The 20,233-nt window shown below is 39.3% G+C and overlaps 1 protein-coding gene and 1 long non-coding RNA gene across 2 annotated transcripts in view; both read left to right on the top strand.

The window, feature by feature from the left end:
• Window positions 1–2,272: 2,272 nt before the first annotated feature.
• LOC134875339 (uncharacterized) overlaps window positions 2,273–20,233 on the top strand; it is a 30,767-nt gene continuing 12,806 nt past the window's right edge. Inside the window, exon 1 of the long non-coding RNA XR_010167184.1 lies at window positions 2,273–2,347. This is a non-coding gene — a long non-coding RNA (uncharacterized LOC134875339). The remainder of the gene's footprint in view (window positions 2,348–20,233) is intronic.
• On the top strand, window positions 9,449–19,517 carry eppk1 (epiplakin 1). The gene is made up of 2 exons (XM_063899642.1): window positions 9,449–17,641; window positions 19,500–19,517. The coding sequence occupies exons 1-2, from the start codon at window positions 9,464–9,466 to the stop codon at window positions 19,515–19,517; spliced, it is 8,196 nt and encodes a 2,731-aa protein (XP_063755712.1). The 5' UTR covers window positions 9,449–9,463.

Genomic DNA, 20,233 nt, shown 5'->3' with positions numbered 1-20,233 from the left:
ATAAGTACCTATTATACAGAATGGCACATTTCAGGATGTCATAATATCATAAAAAATATTATTATTTAAGCATTAAGCAGCAGTCATGTATTCACTTCGAGAACTTTTAATAATGGTTTATGTATTATGTAAAATGTTTATGCATAGTCATTATAGCCTTCCGATAGAGTGAAAATTCAATATAATAAATATGTCCTTTATTAAATTGTATTAAATCGATACTTAAGAAACGCAAAACTAACTCAAAACTGTACTTGAGTGAATTTTCTGTGTTTCATTCCATCACTGGAATCCAAGATGAACAAATGCTTATTCTGTCTCTTAATCCAACATAACACATGTACTAAAGCACATCGCTTCTGTAAATCACATGCTATAAAACAATAATATACCACCCAGACTGCTACAATTTACAATTTGACACAAAGAGGAACATGCGGTAAGTAATTGCTTCTATGTGACTGTCAATATATTAAATTTAGGCACACACCCTTTATCTTTATAAGCCTGTGTATTCTTGTTTACCATTACAGCTTGTTTAAATAAACCTGAATTTTTCACTGACTAATTACTTGCCAGACATCAGCCATGCTTTCACTGAATTGTAAAACACAGGTCTGGACAGGTTTTTGCAGGTTCTTGGGCACAAACAAAAGTAAGTAAAGTAGAGTATGCAGATGCAACTTTCAATTAGCAAGTCAAAAGACACATTTACGTGTTGGTACACAGACGTTATGTTATACTGTATTTGCATATTATTGTGTTTCTTTAGCCTCAAAATGTTATTTTCTTAAACTAATAGAACACAAATAGTCCTAAAAGCTGATGGGATTAGCTGGTGGTATTTGTATTAACCCTTGAGGTCCATAAACCATGGTGACCAATTCTAGTTGACATTTGTTAATCTCTGAAACCACTCATGTTCAGTATTGCACATTTCTTCTCATCAGCATTTGCCAAGATTTAAATGTTAGTAATAATTGCTACCGCTGATTTTCACTTTTGTTCAAAAGACCAATCAACCCAAAGTCAGGGTTGGATTTGCCCTGCTACCCCTGAAGAATTTAACAATCGGGTTCCAAGTAACACAAAGGTGTGTTGCTGCATTTGCTGTGGGTCACCCCGCCCAAATTAACAAAAGCACCCTGAGTTTGAGGATTCTGTTGCAGAAATGTAAGTGTCAGCTTATAAAGAAAATGGGTTTTGAGATAAAGCAGTTGGTAGCCATAAAAGTGTTGGCTTGATTGATTTTTGAGTTGTGTAATCTACCCACTTTTCCCCTCGTGGCAAATGAATCACTCGATTGCCAGGTTGTGTTATAATTTTGAGAGGCAACTTGCTGGAAACTAAATGTTTACGATTATTATTTATGACTTTTTAACATGAATGTTAACTATATGTCTGTTGCACAAGTGATATTTTCTGATGTATCCAGCCATTTACAATACGGATACTATTTGTCTATTTAATTTGATAGAAAAACAAAGTCATTATTTGAAAGAATTGACGCGTGATTGAGAGGAATTTCATTGTCACCTGATGGAGCCACCTGGACAAAATGATTCCACCTGCACTTGCACATAATTCATTTATCAACGTCAATGTTTCAACATGACACGTGTCTGCATCTGGATCCGGGAACATTTCACAGGTCCTTATAGTCCAGGTTGTTTTTTTTGTTACACAATGGATTTTTATGTAAGGATTCAAAGCCCATCAATCCGTCACCGCTCTGTCAAATCTCTACTCTCAGTTGCAAGCCTGCCAAACCTGAGGGATGTTAACACACAAAGACAATGCTCTCTGAAACCACCACCAGCATGTCAAAACCTGCTGGTTTGATAAAGAAGATAAGCATCCCTGCTCACTTTAAGTTTTTAAAAGAAAAATCACTTACTGTACATCAATAACAGACACAGAGAGTTCAGAGAGACTCCTGTATTTTGCCAGAATAATCTTTAAGACTTAGAAAAGGTTCAACTCGTTATGTGAGCTTTGATTAAATGATTGTCAGTTTAGCAAATATGCTCACCTATGGTACAGTAAGAAAGTATCAATCTGCCTGCTTGTTATTGTTTAAGAGCACAATGGTTCTGTGCTGAGGAAATCTGCAGGAATTCCTGGCATCCTGAGATCAGTGCAAAGGGATCTCCGGTCGTTGCTCCCTGCAGGGAGGAGAGGAGGGTGTTCCTCTGAAGGGGGAGGGCCTTAACAGCTGGACCTGCTTTATACCTGACCAGTGAGCACTGAGAACTGCCTATGAGATGTTTGGAGCACCTCTAAACATCAGTGGCTCTCACATCAGCTAACACTGCCTAACCACAGTGAGACTTTCTACAAACATCAGGTAAGAGCAGGCTTATTTATCTTAACAATTTGGAGATTTAAACTTCAATCACTTATTTTATTTGTTTCTAACGTAATGATCAGTCTCTGTAAGAAAAGGCTCTTTCTAAGTAATGAAAGTGTTGTTAATCCAGAGTAAACCCACTTTTTAAACCGCAGCTTAGTTTATTCAAAGATAGTGTTGAAATTGCTGAAGTCAGACAACACCCTTCCGATGAAATGGGAAAGCAAACATTCCTCACTGATTACCTTTGACCGCCCTTGTTATAATAATTTGTTTACACAAAGAAAACCTGAGTATCCCTGTCAAACACTATGTCTTTAAACCCTCTGAGCAGACACTCATGTATTAATCCAGCATTTTCCGCAGACATGGAAACTTTTATGCAACAGGTCACACTCCGTTGCCTCACTCATTCCTGTTTTTTATTGGCTGAGAATGTGTCAAGAATACAATGATAAAGATTGAGTGTCTATAGTGGTGATGCAACAGGTCATGCATACTGTGTGTCATTCAGGGGGTGAACACATTTGTAGTGTCTTGTTAATCTTATTTTACTCCGAGACACAACATCTTCCAGTCGTTTGAACAGATTCTTGGCTCAGTTGAAACTAAACTTAATTTATGCCCTATAAAACTCCTTCAGACAAGTAGCGGTAACATGATTTCACTTTTCCTGTAAATACATTTCTTTTAATAACCCTTACTCTGTAATTGATGCAAAAATATTAACCATTTTACATATTTTAATACTGGAAAGTCATCTATGTTATAAATCATCTAATATAAGTCAAAGGCATCCGTATGTTCTTTGAAACAAAAGGAAGGAATAAAAACGTAGTTTAGCTTTTTTTGTGACCCAGTTAAAAAGTATTTGGTGTCATTAGAATGAGACCTGCAACAATCAGATCATCACATCAGGCACTCAGAAAATAATGACTGTTTTACAGACCAAGACTTATTTTACTCATGGGCACAAACATCTTCTAGTTATTCAGACAAGTTCCTGGCTAAAGTTAGAAGCCCTATAACTCGCTCAGACGAGTAAATCAAATAGATAACACGTAGATAAAAGATAATGAGGTGTAACTATGCTTGCAAAATCTCAAACACTTGTTTGTTTTTGCCGACACTGTTACAAAGGTGGTAATTAAATTACATGTTTTAGCACTGTGTTGTTGTATTGAACTGCATTCTATATAGGAGTGTTTCTAATATTGTGCACCCTCCTTCATGTGTCTTAATATGAATAATAAAAGAAAGGATGCAGTGCATATTTCCAACCAGTTTGAGTTTCTGTTGATAAAGTTCCCGTCAAGTTAACTATATACTTTAATGTCATTATCTCCTCTGTGGCGTGAAGTAAAGTACAATAAGTACAGTATGAACAGCAAAGCCACAGTATGTTCACAGGCAAGTGGAGCATCACGATATGATAAGCAAACATGCACGGTGCAATAAATGTAAAGTAGATGTTTAACCTCTTTAGAGACATTCAAACATTTACAAAGTAGGAGACGGCCTCAAACAGCACATTCAGCAGCACCGCATAACAGCTGTTGTCATAAAATTACACTGCCTTTGTCATGTCTCAGTAGTATGCATGTGTCTACTGAGACATGACAGGAGTGCCACTTTTTTACTTGCATAAGGCATTGTGAGAAAAAGCTTGAATGGCAGATAAGTGATTTACATGTCATGCGGTAAAGCTAATTTATTCGACTATCTGACAGAATTTGCACAGTAAGTAACATGGAAGTGATAATGAAGAGAATACAGCCTTGTCTAGGCTTACCCTCTCAGGTTTGTGAAGGTCCTGGCCAAGTTCCCTCCACACCTTGTTTTCTTAGAGTGTGTTTTTCATTCCTCCTGGAGGCAATGACACAGTGCCGCTGCTAGCCATTTTGGTGCCCTAAGCATAATTCCTTCATGATGCCCTCCCCCCCCCCCCCCCCAATAAAAAAACATTCGCGGAAAAGTTTAACTTTTTTATTACCAAACATATAAAACAATAGCAGCAGCAAACACACAGCAAAACAACAAACTTTTGACATTTGAAAGTGCAAACTCCAAAATAAAATATAATTTCTCAAATGCTATGTAAACTTTTCTAAATGCCTGGCTAAACACTATTAATTTCACGCCACACAGTGATAAATGGTCTGAAGCCAGAATTGTTAGCCTACCTAGTGCAATGACTGCTAACTGTTACTGAGAAAGTATTGGCCACCGTCACGTCAAAATAAACCATAAACTGTCTACTATTCAATATCTAAAGTAAAGTAACGGCTAACTGGCATCAGTTACTTGCAAAATGCAGTTATAATTTTTAACAGCAAAATCTCAATTTAGCTTGCGCCTAAGTTATAACACATATTTGAGTTTGCTAACATTAGCAATAACGTCAGCTAGTTCAAGGTGTATGCATAGGCTAAGCTTTACACTAGCTGCACATATTTCCCGTATTTAAGAAAGATTAAACGTGGACACTTACCTGCAAGTGATGCACGGGCATCATCTCGCTGTTTCCTCTTTTTTCTTTTTTCTGCTCCTGACTCTTGTTGCCTTTTCATTTCCAAAAATGTCGAGTAATCCAAAAGACCACTGACAGCAAGGGCACCCACAGGGCGCTTGGGACGCAGATTGTGCAGATTGTGTTTTCGTTTGTGTTTGTGTGAGTGGGGAGGGGAGGGGGGAGGGGAGAGGGGGGCACCATCGGTACCTTTGAGTAGTATGCCTAAAAAGTGCCTCATATTTCTATAGTCTACTGAAATAATTTCGGCCTTATAATTATTATGACGATTTTTCATTAGGCTATTTTTGGTGGTGCCCCCTCGACACTTGGTGCCCTACGCACAGCGCGTAATGCGCGTTATGGGAGCGGCGGCACTGCAATGACATCATGTATCACACAGAGCCTGAGCCACAAATCTATCAACGAAAGGTGTGGAAAATAATGGCGAATGGATATCAGAGTTAATTTCTTTAAATGAGGTAATTTTGCTTTAGTGAAACTGTTGGAACTTGAATATTGTGGTTATTCATTGTGAGTCTGGTACTGTATCATTTCATCCACTTATAATTCAAAGCTTTTCATTGGATGTAGAACACTTTTTTCAAACTTCACTGGAGCTCTTCCTGTTTAATGTTGACCTTTCCCTCCCACACACTTCCACCCCGGCCTTAAACGCCTCCATTGGACCCCTTTGTTAAGCTTCACGAGTCACGACATAGTGACATCAGTACATAACGTTCGCACTTCTGCTGGTTAGCCCTCCAACACATTGTACGTGATAGGCTAAGAACCTGAAAATGAGCATTACACGGATAGATCACTTGAGAAGACCGGCGTGGGTGCGGAGCCGGCCCTCCCCAAAAGGAAAACCCCCAGTGTGACGTAGTGGACACGGCTCAGACTTGTGACGCCCCCTTGATGTTTGATATGGATAGAAACTGCAATGGCTCATTGGCGCATTGATGGACGCTGCCACCATGGCACTCATGAAATAAACAGCTGATTCCTCAGAGCTGCTTCTGGCACAGACACAGCAGCCTGTTACTTTTATGGGTAAAATAGTGAGAAAACATGCCTCTGGTTTATAATTATATAACTTATTCTCTCCATAAAAGCTGGAGGGTTGAAAGCAATACGGGAGGTGAAAATAATTATACTGTAGAATACAGAAGTAGGCTAGCTGTTGATGCCGGGGCTTTATCTGAAAACTGACGGCATAATTACATTTATGGCCCGGACACACATATGTATTTAGATATGTTTTAAACAAGTTCAAGCAAAAGGCTGGAGGATTTTTGCTCTGCCAGGAACAACAAGAGGGATTTATCTCTGATTACTATAGCATATCGTTTTTTTAAATTCCCACTGTCACAGATAGAATCATATTGTGCATTAAATAAGATAAATGCAATCATTTAAAAAAAAGTTTTTATTTCATCAGAATCAGAATGACTTTATTCATCCCAAACTGGATTTTTTTTGTTTTTGTTACAGCAGCGAAATACAATATGAAGCAAAAATAAATAATTAGAAATAGAAATAAGAAATATACAAATAAAATAGTGAAATGAAATGGAATATTTAATAAAACGAAATAAATGTGGTTTAATCCACGCGTGTTTACAACTACAAAAATAATCGGTTTGTTTTTGTATCACATCCAACGGGATGAAGTGCATGATTTTTAATCATCATTTAATCATCATCTTAACGATCATTTTATGTATCACATGTTTGCCGAATTCACACGAAAGCACTAACAAATGCAAATAGCCTATGCTGTAGTCAACGTCCTTAAAACGTTAATAACTTATCTGAACTCAGTAATTCACTAAAATAGGCACATTTATTTCTAATGGAGCCTCGTGATCTCACCACGGGCAGACAACCATAATACAGTGTCCATTGTTCACTGTATTATTGTTGAACTATTACTGTTTGTATTTGTGTGTTTAGCATGCGGAATGCTCTCCGCCGACTCGGTCTCGCGGGCCGGCGATTATCAACTTATTCTTACTCAGTATCAAGCCACAATGATTGTTCTTACGTCTTTATTTTGATTGTATAATGTCGGACTTTTTCGCCGTCGTTTTTTCCTTCTAATGTGTTATTCTTTTTTAAACCACACAGTTATTTACTCACCAATAAGCCACAATTATTGTTTTTATTTATTTGTTTGATCGTATAATGTCGGATCTCTTTAAGTTTCACACCTAACGGGCCATCGGAATGTGCCACAACTCTCCCACCCCCCCTATATTCTCCAGCATTGCCGGTACATAACCATCTGTGGTCTCTTCCTCATTGATAATTGTAATGATGAGGGGGGGGGGGGGGGGGGGGGGGCATCTGGCTGGACCAGTTCTGAAGCATAACATGGTGGCATGCCAAAGCAAACACGTGACGCTTGTGAAAGGAGTTCACCAACTGGCACAGTTTCTTTCTAATCCGTAAACAAATATGACGAAATGAGATGAAAAGTCCAAATTGAATTACAATATTTCTATCCGTGTACTCCTGGTACTAATGTAGAAATTATGTCTGAAGAAAGGTGGATCATGCATTCAGAAAATACTTTTAATAAGGTGCAAGGTATGTAGAATAAATACCTCAATTCTCTATTCTCTATTGGGTTTTATTAAAGATATTTTCAATTGTTTAAGAATGCCTACAAAATGTATTATTTATATTTGTTTCTGAATACATTTTCACATTTACACAAGATGAAGTCTGTACTGTCAAATAAGACATACTGTTGATGGTATAAAAACCTTTTATTTACATGTTTGGGCTAAAAGACCCCCACATTTATAGTGGATTGAGTGCCACTATCCAACATCACCCTTGTTGCAATCAGTCACAATTGCAAATTGTACGGTGTCCTTAGGTGTCATGAAAGGTGCCTAAAATAAAATGTATTATTATTATTATAAAGTGTGAGATTGTGTATCAATTGAGATGTGAGCAAGTAGGCTATATAAACTGGGTAAACACAAAGGCAATACATACATGATAAAAACACTAGGCTGATAGTGAATAGTCTTATGGAAAAGAAATTTGATTAACCAAATGTTTATCTCTTGCCTTGTCTCAACAGGGACTGAGTTTCAAAGACCTAAACAAGTCGCGCTACCTTTGGCCTTCAGGAGCGGCCTGGAACTTCTGAGGAGCTGAGGCTGCAGACTGAAAAGGAAGAGAAAGGTGAGGAAAAGATTTTCAAAAGATACTTTTATTTGAGGAAATAAAGTAAAGTGTTTTTTAAAACTTTTTCTAGCACAGGTTGGTAATTTAGAGGATTTACTTTATTGTTTTTATACTTCATGGGCTTAACTCAATAACCAAATTTCAGCTTCCTTTTCTGAAAAAAGTGCTTGAGACTAATGTTTGCCTATTGGCCCTTAAAGGAATTGAATATACAGCCACGGAAAAAATTAAGAGACCACTCCAGCATTATCATTTTCTTTTGTTTTATTATTTATAGACATGTCTTTGAGTTAAATTATATATTTTCTTTTTTTTATTGTATTCTTTAAACTACTGACAATTTTTCTCTGTGTTGGAATTCAACAGACACTGGAATGGCTGCCATACATGTAGAGAAAAGATTTAAGAAAAACGTGGAGTGGTCTCTTAATTTTTTTCGGGGCTGTATATTCAATTCCTTTAACGGCCAATAGGCAAACATTAGCCTCCAGCACTTTTTTCAGAAAAGAAAGAGCCACAGTAAACCCTCATGTTAATATGTTTAAAATGCCTCACATTTGTAGTAGTTGGAACTGTCTTCCCTTCATTTAGGAACTGCTTTACTTCAATTATTAAGGCTTTTATACCCTACAACATATTGAATTGTTATCTTGGCTTCTTCTAAAGATTAAATAACTGATAACACATTTTTGGCCAACAATTCGTGATTAGGAATCAAGCATGTTTTCAACTTGTGGAGAACATAACCAAGGCGTAACAATGCATGCCAGAAAAACGAAATAATGCATAATAATTACAAATAATTTCCATTCAGGGTCTGGTGAGATTTCATAGTAATATTAAGAGCACCCCACAACTTTAAGTAAGATATTCAGTGTACCTGGTTGTTTACTTATAGAGAAACTGATTGTGAGCTAGAACTTTGAAAGAAATACATGTATAGATATCCTCTTACCACATGATATTTAGAGAAATAATTTCACTAATGTAGATGCAAAGAACCCTTAATCAAGTTCAGTTATGTTAAAACTGTTTTAAAAATGTATTAATATTACTTTATGGTAATCGTAGCGAGTGTAGTAAGTGCTGCTGTTAAATTGTACTGCATTAAAAACAAGGGACAAACTTATTTATACAAATAATGTATATATTCACTATTATTATTATTGTTATTAATAATATTAACAGCAAAATGAACTACAGTCTCCAGAATTAACATAATGTATAGAATAGGCTTAAAAATTGAACAATATAAAGACTTTCTTAATAGGAATTTCTGCATCCGTAAAGATTTGTAGCGGACACAACAAGTACTGTATTTGACTTACAGAAAATGCATGCGAAATCCCAACCAATCTAAGTAACTGTTTCTCTGTTATAGAGCTCTTGAGGCAAAGATGGACTCCAAGCAAAATGACCACACAGAAGTCCAGGGACCTGTGGGGGGCATATTTTTGGAGAAAACAAAGGAGAAGATAACAATATATCAAGCCATGAAGAAACGTCTGCTTAAGCCAGGAACAGCATTAGCCCTGCTTGAAGCACAAGCAGCCACAGTAGGTATCGTAGACCCAATTAACAACATAATACTTCCTGTTGCAGATGCTGTTAAGGAGGGAATAGTTGGACCGGAGATGAAAGAGAAGCTCCTCATGGCACAGAAAGCTGTCAGTGGCTATGTAGACCCCTACACTAACCAAATGATATCTGTTTTCCAAGCTATTCAAAAAGATTTAGTCCCAATAGATTATGGATTAAGGCTGCTGGAAGCACAGATTGCCACACAACGCCTTTTTGATCCTGTTGAGAAGTCAAACATTTCAGTTGAATCAGCGATTCAAAAGGGCTACTATGAAAAAGGCTTGCTCAATGACGAGATGTCCGAGCTCAAAGTGTTCTACAATCCAAGCTCCCAAGAAAATCTAAACTACCGAAAACTCCTTGAAAAATGCACCGTGGAGCCTGAAACAGGCCTGGTGCTCCTTCCTGTTTGCATCACTTTTAAAGGTCTGCGGAAAGCTATTTCCTCCACTGAACTTTTTGAGTCCAAGATCATTGACAAAGAAACATTTGATGACCTACATAAGGGAAAGACCAGCACACAGGATGTGATGTTGATGGAAACAGTGAAAGAATACCTGGAGGGCAAAGGCAGTATCGCAGGCATTGCTGTACTCTCATCCAATCAGAGAATGAGCATTTGTGAAGCCATGAGGAAAGGTATACTGATGCCTGGAACAGCACTTGTTTTACTGGAGGCACAAGCTGCAACTGGATTTATGATTGATCCTGTAGAAAATAAAAAGTACACTGTGGATGAGGCCGTCAAAAACAAAGTTGTTGGTCCAGAATATCATGCCAAGCTGCGTTCTGCTGAGCGAGCAGTAACCGGTTACAAAGACCCATACTCAGGTGAAACTATATCCCTGTTTCAAGCCATGTCAAAAGACCTCATGGTTAAGGAACATGGGATCCGCCTTCTTGAGGCGCAAATTGCTACAGGTGGAATAATAGATCCGATCAACAGTCACAGACTACCAACAGAAGTGGCCTTCAAAAGAGGTTATTTTAATGAAGAAATGAACACCATACTAGAGGATTCAGGGGATGACACAAAAGGTTTTTTTGACCCAAACACAGAAGATAATCTAACTTATCTTCAGCTGATGCAAAGGTGTGTCACTGATCCAATAACTGGACTGTGTCTCCTCCCTCTCCTCTCCAAGTCAGACAGCCTGAATTTCAACTTTATTGACTACCAAACTAAATTGGCTTTCAAAAAGGAGAAGGTCAACGTGACATGTGGGAAGTACATGGGAATGACAGTATCTCTGTGGGAACTCCTCATGTCAGAATACTTTGATGAACACCAGAGGCGAGACGTCATTCAAAAGTTTAGAGAAGGGAAGCTCAATATCAAGATGGTTACCACAACAATTCTGGAAGTCATTGAAAAGTCTGTGAAAACATCAAACTGCATCTTTGAAGGCATCAGAGAAACTGTTACAGCCAAACAGCTTGTGGATGCAGATATCATCAGTAAGGAGGTTATGGAGGATCTGAAAAAGGGAAAAATGTCAGTGAAGGAAGTGATAGCAGATGAAAGTGTAAATATGTACCTACAGGGGAAAGACAGCATTGCAGGCATTTTGCTTCCTGATTCTCGAATCATGAGCATTTACCAGGCCAAACAAAAAGGGAAGTTGATGCCAGGAACTGCTCTGATTCTACTGGAGGCACAAGCAGCAACCGGGTTCATCATTGACCCAATTGGAAACAGAAAGTTTTCAGTGGATGATGCTATCAAAGCAAAGATTGTGGGGCCTGACGTGTGTCAAAAGTTGCGCTCAGCAGAGAAAGCGGTCACTGGGTACAAAAATCCATATGATGGCCAAATAATTTCATTGTTCCAAGCCATGCAAAAAGATCTCATCGTCAAAGACCATGGAATTCGACTCTTGGAAGCACAAATTGCCACTGGTGGGATCATTGACCCAGTGAACAGCCATCGCATTCCTGTCCACGTGGCCTATAAGAGGGGATACTTCAATGAGGAAATGAATGAGATACTGGCTGACCCAAGTGACGACACTAAAGGATTCTTTGACCCCAACACCCATGAGAACCTGACATACTTGCAGCTCATGGCTAGATGTGTCAAAGATCCTAGTACAGGTCTGTGCCTCTTGCCACTCAAAAGCAAAAACAAAATAATTAACATAGATGATAATATGAAGGAGACGTTCAAAACAACAACCGTAACTGTTAAATATGGCAGGTTCAAAGACAAACACACAACACTTTGGGAACTTATCAATTCAGAGTATTTCACAGAAAACAAAAGACAGGAGTTTTTCAAGCTCTTCAAGTCAAGGAAAATCACAATTGAGCAACTGATTGTCACCATTTTAGAGATCATTGAGAGAAAGGAGATAAAACAGCAAGCAGGGCTGAACTTTCAGGCCCTCAGAGGAGAGGTCTCTGTGGTGGATCTTTTGCAACTTGAAATAGTGAATGAAACAACTTACAGCAGTTTGATTGATGGAACGATAACAAGCAATGATGTGATGAACATGGAGAGTGTGAGAGATTACCTACATGGGAAAAGTTGTGTAGCTGGAGTGATACTGCAACCCTCCAATACTAAGCTGAGCATCTATGAGGCACAGAGAATTGGCATTCTTACACCTGGCACTGCCCTCTGCCTACTTGAAGCACAAGCGGCCACAGGGTATATTGTAGATCCTCTGGAAAACAAAAAACTCACAGTAAAACAAGCTCTCAGAGAAAAGTTGATTGGTCCACAGCAGCATGAAAAGCTTTTGATTGCAGAGAGGGCTGTCACTGGATACACAGATCCATATACTGGTCAAAAGATATCTCTTTTCCAAGCATTGCAAAAGGATCTGATTGTCAAGCAACATGGCATACGTTTACTTGAGGCCCAGATTGCTACAGGTGGTATCATTGATCCTCTGAAGTGTCTTCACTTACCCCTTGAGGTTGCATACAGGAAAGGCTATTTTGATGCAGAACTCAATAAGGTCCTAACAGATCCGACTGATGACACAAAGGGGTTTTTTGATCCAAAGACACATGAGAATTTGACATACATGGAGATGCTGGGTAGATGTGTAAAAGATAAGGAAACAGGACTGTTTCTCCTTCCACTGACTGACAAGCCAAAAGCTTCTGAAACAAAGGTAAAAACGTACACGGACACAGAGATAAAGCAGGAATTTCAAAAGACAACCGTGACCATATCAGTAGGACGCTACTCAGGAAAATCTGTTTGTCTTTGGGACTTGATTCACTCTGGGTACTTTACAGAGGATCAGCAGCTTGAATTCTTTGAGAAGTACAGAGCAAGAAAGATTACCACAGAAACCATAATTACATCAGTGATTTCCACCATTGAAAAATTGGAGAAGAGCAAAACTTCCAAAATGATAATGGGGCTGAGAAAACCTGTCTCTGCACAAAAACTACTGGATTCTGATATTATTGATGCAGATACATTCCAACAGGTGAATGAAGGAAATCTCACTCTTGAATCCATAGTCCAACATGAACCTGTGAGAGGATACCTTAAGGGAACCGGAAGCATTGCTGGAATTAAAGTTCATCCATCTCAAAGAGTAATGAGCATATATGAGGCAAAAAAAGAAGGTCTGTTGACACCTGGCATTGCACTTCTACTGCTTGAGGCGCAAGCAGCAACAGGATGGCTCATTGATCCTCTGAAAAACAAGAACTATGTTGTTGATGAGGCAGCAAAAGAAAAAATAATTGGACCAGATTTACATGAGCAACTTCTCTCAGCTGAAAGAGCTTTCACTGGCTACAAAGATCCATACACAGATGCAACAATATCACTGTTTGAAGCCATACATAAACAGCTGATTCAAAAAAGTGATGGTATACGTCTTCTTGAGGCACAGATGGCTACTGGAGGAATCATAGACCCAAATCAAAGTCACAGACTACCTGTCCATGTTGCTATCAAAAAGGGATATCTGGATGTGGAAATCAGCAAAACTCTGTTGAACTCAGATGACATAAAGGGGTTTTTTGACCCAAACACCAAAGAGAAAATTTCTTACATTCAGCTGATAAGGCAATGCGAGAAAGATCCTGAAACAGGGCTACTTCTTCTACCCCTGCACCAAGAGCAATCCCATGTATTTCACACAGAACAGCAAATTGAGCTTACACTCAAAAACAAATATATCATCATAAATGCAGGGAGATTTAAGGACAAAGAAGTAACATTGTGGGAAGTGTTACTCTCTGAATATATTTCAGAACAAAAAAGGGAGCAACTCATACAACAATACAAGAAAGGAGCCATGAAGGTAGAGGAGCTCATTGAAGTACTCACTGTTATTGTTACAGAGGTATCATCCAAAGAAAGAAAGTTTAAGGGACTACGAAAGCAAGTTTCAGCAAGTGAGTTGTTTGAATCTAAGATTATCTCAAAAGCGCTTTTCACACAGATAATACAAGGGGAAATAACCGAAGATAATGTTAACAAGATGGAATCGATTCAGAAATACCTCGGGGCTACAAACTGTATAGCAGGTGTCAGAGTCCAATCGACAAAGAAAGTGATGAGCATCTATGAGGCCAAGACAAAAGGCCTGCTTACCCCTGGGACATCTCTTGTATTGCTTGAGGCACAAGCTGCCACTGGCTTTGTCATTGACCCAGTGAAAAACAAGAAGCTTTCAGTAGAAGAAGCTGTATCTCAAAGAGTGGTTGGCGGCGAGTGGAAAAACAAACTGCTTTCTGCAGAAAGGGCAGTGACAGGATACAAAGACCCCTACACTGGAAACACAATTTCCTTGTTCCAAGCCTTGCAAAAAGATCTTATTGTGAAGGATCATGGAATTCGTCTCCTTGAAGCCCAAATTGCCACTGGAGGCATCATTGACCCAGTGCACAGTCACAGAGTACCTGTACAGGTGGCATACAAAAGAGGTTACTTTGATGAAGAAATGAACCAGGTCCTGTCTGACCCTGATGATGACACCAAGGGCTTCTTTGACCCAAACACACAAGATAATCTCACATATCTTCAGTTGATTGAGAGGTGTGTCACTGACCCCATTACAGATCTTAACTTACTGTCCATCGTAAAGAAAGGGGAGTTTTATTTCTTTGTTGATGAGGCAACAAAACTCATTCTGAAATCTACAACCACAACCAAAGCAGGAGGAAAATACCAAGGATCAACAGTGTCTCTGTGGGATCTGCTCTACTCCAAATACATCACTGAGGAGAAGAGGAGAGAGCTTGTGCAACAGTACAAGTCTGGATCAATCACAATCAAACGCTTCCTGGAAATAGTACTGACAACCATTGAGCAGCAGACTACAACAACTTCGTCCTCTTCAATCGTCATGTGCCAGCCACCAGAAACACAAGTGAACAGCAGCACAACATCTACTATCACAACCACAGTCACAGAGACAACTGAAGTTCAAAACTTCCATGGAATCAGGAAAGACGTCACAGCTAGCGAGTTGCTTGAATCACAAATCATCAATGAGGACGTCTACAAAAATCTTACCGCTGGAAATGTCACAGTGACAGAAGTTAGTGAAATGGATTCAGTGCGAAAGTACTTAGAGGGAACTAACTGTATTGCAGGAGTGTACCTGCAGTCCACCAAAGAGACCCTGAGTATCTATGAAGCCAAAAGCAAAGGCCTGCTAACTCCTGGTACTAGTCTTGTTCTATTAGAGGCCCAAGCTGCCACTGGCTTTGTCATTGACCCAGTGAAAAACAAGAAGCTTTCAGTAGAAGAAGCTGTATCTCAAAGAGTGGTTGGCGGCGAGTGGAAAAACAAACTGCTTTCTGCAGAAAGGGCAGTGACAGGATACAAAGACCCCTACACTGGAAACACAATTTCCTTGTTCCAAGCCTTGCAAAAAGATCTTATTGTGAAGGATCATGGAATTCGTCTCCTTGAAGCCCAAATTGCCACTGGAGGCATCATTGACCCAGTGCACAGTCACAGAGTACCTGTACAGGTGGCATACAAAAGAGGTTACTTTGATGAAGAAATGAACCAGGTCCTGTCTGACCCTGATGATGACACCAAGGGCTTCTTTGATCCCAACACCCAAGAGAACCTCACATATCTTCAGCTGGTTGAGAGGTGTGTCACAGATCCCATTACAGGCCTCAGCTTACTGGTGATTGCAAAGAAAGGGGAGTTTTATTTCTTTGTCGATGAGGCAACAAAAGTCATTCTGAAATCTACAACCACAACCAAAGCAGGAGGAAAATACCAAGGATCAACAGTGTCTCTGTGGGATCTGCTCTACTCCAAATACATCACTGAGGAGAAGAGGAGAGAGCTTGTGCAACAGTACAAGTCTGGATCAATCACAATCAAACGCTTCCTGGAAATAGTACTGACAACCATTGAGCAGCAGACTACAACAACTTCGTCCTCTTCAATCGTCATGTGCCAGCCACCAGAAACACAAGTGAACAGCAGCACAACATCTACTATCACAACCACAGTCACAGAGACAACTGAAGTTCAAAACTTCCATGGAATCAGGAAAGACGTCACAGCTAGCGAGTTGCTTGAATCACAAATCATCAATGAGGACGTCTACAAAAATCTTACCGCTGGAAATGTCACAGTGACAGAAGTTAGTGAAATGGATTCAGTGCGAAAGTACTTAGAGGGAACTAACTGTATTGCAGGAGTGTACCTGCAGTCCACCAAAGAGACCCTGAGTATCTATGAAGCCAAAAGCAAAGGCCTGCTAACTCCTGGTACTAGTCTTGTTCTATTAGAGGCCCAAGCTGCCACTGGCTTTGTCATTGACCCAGTGAAAAACAAGAAGCTTTCAGTAGAAGAAGCTGTATCTCAAAGAGTGGTTGGCGGCGAGTGGAAAAACAAACTGCTTTCTGCAGAAAGGGCAGTGACAGGATACAAAGACCCCTACACTGGAAACACAATTTCCTTGTTCCAAGCCTTGCAAAAAGATCTTATTGTGAAGGATCATGGAATTCGTCTCCTTGAAGCCCAAATTGCCACTGGAGGCATCATTGACCCAGTGCACAGTCACAGAGTACCTGTACAGGTGGCATACAAAAGAGGTTACTTTGATGAAGAAATGAACCAGGTCCTGTCTGACCCTGATGATGACACCAAGGGCTTCTTTGATCCCAACACCCAAGAGAACCTCACATATCTTCAGCTGGTTGAGAGGTGTGTCACAGATCCCATTACAGGCCTCAGCTTACTGGTGATTGCAAAGAAAGGGGAGTTTTATTTCTTTGTCGATGAGGCAACAAAAGTCATTCTGAAATCTACAACCACAACCAAAGCAGGAGGAAAATACCAAGGATCAACAGTGTCTCTGTGGGATCTGCTCTACTCCAAATACATCACTGAGGAGAAGAGGAGAGAGCTTGTGCAACAGTACAAGTCTGGATCAATCACAATCAAACGCTTCCTGGAAATAGTACTGACAACCATTGAGCAGCAGACTACAACAACTTCGTCCTCTTCAATCGTCATGTGCCAGCCACCAGAAACACAAGTGAACAGCAGCACAACATCTACTATCACAACCACAGTCACAGAGACAACTGAAGTTCAAAACTTCCATGGAATCAGGAAAGACGTCACAGCTAGCGAGTTGCTTGAATCACAAATCATCAATGAGGACGTCTACAAAAATCTTACCGCTGGAAATGTCACAGTGACAGAAGTTAGTGAAATGGATTCAGTGCGAAAGTACTTAGAGGGAACTAACTGTATTGCAGGAGTGTACCTGCAGTCCACCAAAGAGACCCTGAGTATCTATGAAGCCAAAAGCAAAGGCCTGCTAACTCCTGGTACTAGTCTTGTTCTATTAGAGGCCCAAGCTGCCACTGGCTTTGTCATTGACCCAGTGAAAAACAAGAAGCTTTCAGTAGAAGAAGCTGTATCTCAAAGAGTGGTTGGCGGCGAGTGGAAAAACAAACTGCTTTCTGCAGAAAGGGCAGTGACAGGATACAAAGACCCCTACACTGGAAACACAATTTCCTTGTTCCAAGCTTGCAAAGTACTATGTGAAATAGGAATTTCTTCCTTTGAAGGCCAACATCCATGGTCACTACCCAGCACACACAGAGACCGTACAGTGCTACAAAGGGATTACTGTAAAAATCAACAGTCCTGCGACGAGATGACAACCAAGGCTCTTTTCCCAACACCAAAGAACCTCACAATCTTCAGCGGTAGAGGTTGTCACAGATCCATTCACGCCCAGCTACGTATTGCAAAGAAAATTAATTTTAAAATTCTTCGTACAAAAAAACAGGAAAGCAAACACACTAGAGGAGAAAAATCAAGGAGTACAAACTGCCTGTTAACTGCTACTAAATATATGCGGAAAGTAGAGAAACTTGCACAGTACAGTTCAAGGACAACCAATCAAAGCATACCGAACTGATACTTGACAACATGCAACCATGGCTAAAATCCTCTGACTGAACGTCATTTGCTACTTAAAATAATCATGAAAGACTACAAATCTTCTAAAACACACAGAACAAAGAAGTATGAAAAACTTTCTGATGCATAGATCCGCTAGGAGTCGGAATCATAAACAAAACTGAATCTCAAATTACGCGGATCATCTTGTACACAGTGTGAAAGAAAGGTAATTATTTGGACAGTCGGAAACAAGAGACTACTGTTTTTTGAGGGAGACCCATTAAGACCTGAGTTCAAAAGCCATGAAAGCTCTAATTGGAAAACTAGTATTAAGCAAGTGCCACTCCTTTCATGGACCGTTTAAACAAAAGCTTCATAAGACTGTATCCAAAGAGATGTCGGCAAGTGGAACAAAAACAAAACGCAGAAAACTACAGATAAAGCATTACTGAACAAATTTCAGTCAAGCTTGAAAAGTCTATGAAACATAAGTCTATATCCTGCTATTGAGAAAAACATGAGAGCCAAATACTATCAAGAGCCAGAGCCGTAATACATAAGCAGCTACAAGGTTGTTTCAAATGAGAGAAATGAACCAGGTCCTGTCTGACCTGAGATGACACCAACTCTTTGACCCAAACCCAAAGAACTCAATATCTTCACGTTGAGAGTGTGTCACAGATCCATTACACCTCAGCTTATGTATTGCAAGAAAGTGAAGACTTTTATTTTTGTATGAGCAACAAGTCATTCTGATCACAAAAACAAAGCAGAGGAAAAACAAGATCACATGTCTTTGATCTGTTACTTCAAATCATACACTGAGGAGAAATAGAGACTTGCAACAACAGTCTGACAATCACAATCAAACGCTTCCTGGAAATAGTAGTCAACCTTGAGCGCAGTCAAAACCTGTCTTTCAATCTGTCATGTGCCGCACGAAAAAGTGAACAGCAGCACAAACACTACACAACACATCAGAGCAACTGAATATCAAAACTCCATGGAAATCAGGAAGCGTACAGCTAGGATTGCTTGAACACAAGTATATGAGAGTTACAAACTTACCTGATGCACAGTGACGAATTAGGAAATGATTAGTGCGAGTCTTAGAGGGAATTGTATTGCAGGAGTTACCTGCCACCAAAAGACTGAGTATTATAAACCAAAAGCAAAGCCTGCTAATTCTGGAAAAGTCTTGTTCATTAGAGGCCAACTGACTGGTTTGTCATGCCCAAAAACAAGAAGCTTTCAGTAGAAAAGCGATCTCAAAAGGTTGGCGAGTGAAAAAACTCTTTCGCAAAAAGTGAAATCAAAGACTAACTGAAAACAATTCTTTTCCAGCTTGCAAAAATCTTATTGTAAGATATGGAATTGTCTCATGAACCCAATTGCCAATGAGCATCATGACCCAGTGAAGACAGATACCTTAAGTGACAAAAATGGTTATTTGATGAGAATGAACATGTCGTCTGACCCTATAGAACAACAAGGGCTTCTGACCCACACCCAGAAGCTCATTTTCATTTTGAGGTCACAGTCCTTCCTCTATTACAGTGAAAAGAATATAAAGAATTTTTAGCAGCTCTAAAAAACAAAACAAGAAAATCAGCAAAGTGTCCCGGATAACTCATAACTCGAAAAGTGCTTGTCCAAGTTGAAAACAAACATTGAAATGACAGAAATTCGCTTAACCAAAACTGCAATTAGTGCCTGCACAAACCATAACGTAACACATCTCACTACAAAAACTAATAAAAATACTGTTGACTACACATCTTCATATAATACGTTCAATTAATGTTCACTGCAGAATAGAAGTTTTCAGTGAGGTTAGTTTCGGTACCTAATTCAGACGAATTATGAAAAAAAAGGTTTATTGGATATTTGTCTTAAGCAACTAGGTTCATACCCATAAACGAAGCTTCTCTTATTGAATGTTTGCATGAAAAATCAAGGCCGTAAGACCTAATTGACTTTCTTGTTAACCAAAACATTGTAAGATTCGTTTTGAACCAATTAGTACATAACAAACTAAGTCATAAAAACTGATAATAATGTCTATATGACACAAGGCCTGACAAACATCAAACTTCAGTGTGAGTTGTAAGATTCATTAAATGAATGTTGATAAGATTTTATTTGTTTGGAAAATATGCACAAAAACCAAATTACAATTAGATCAACATTTTTTATGATTCCTAAACAAAAGAAATAA

This window comes from Eleginops maclovinus, chromosome 13 (genome assembly GCF_036324505.1).
Source record: "Eleginops maclovinus isolate JMC-PN-2008 ecotype Puerto Natales chromosome 13, JC_Emac_rtc_rv5, whole genome shotgun sequence".
In the NCBI taxonomy this organism is placed as follows: Eukaryota; Metazoa; Chordata; class Actinopteri; order Perciformes; family Eleginopidae; genus Eleginops; species Eleginops maclovinus.
This window is presented reverse-complemented; position numbering and strand designations above follow the sequence as displayed.

Bases quoted from the DNA above. Each gene is read 5' to 3' on its own strand.
- eppk1 (XM_063899642.1), top strand. From the start codon at position 9,464: ATGGACTCCAAGCAAAATGACCACACAGAAGTCCAGGGACCTGTGGGG.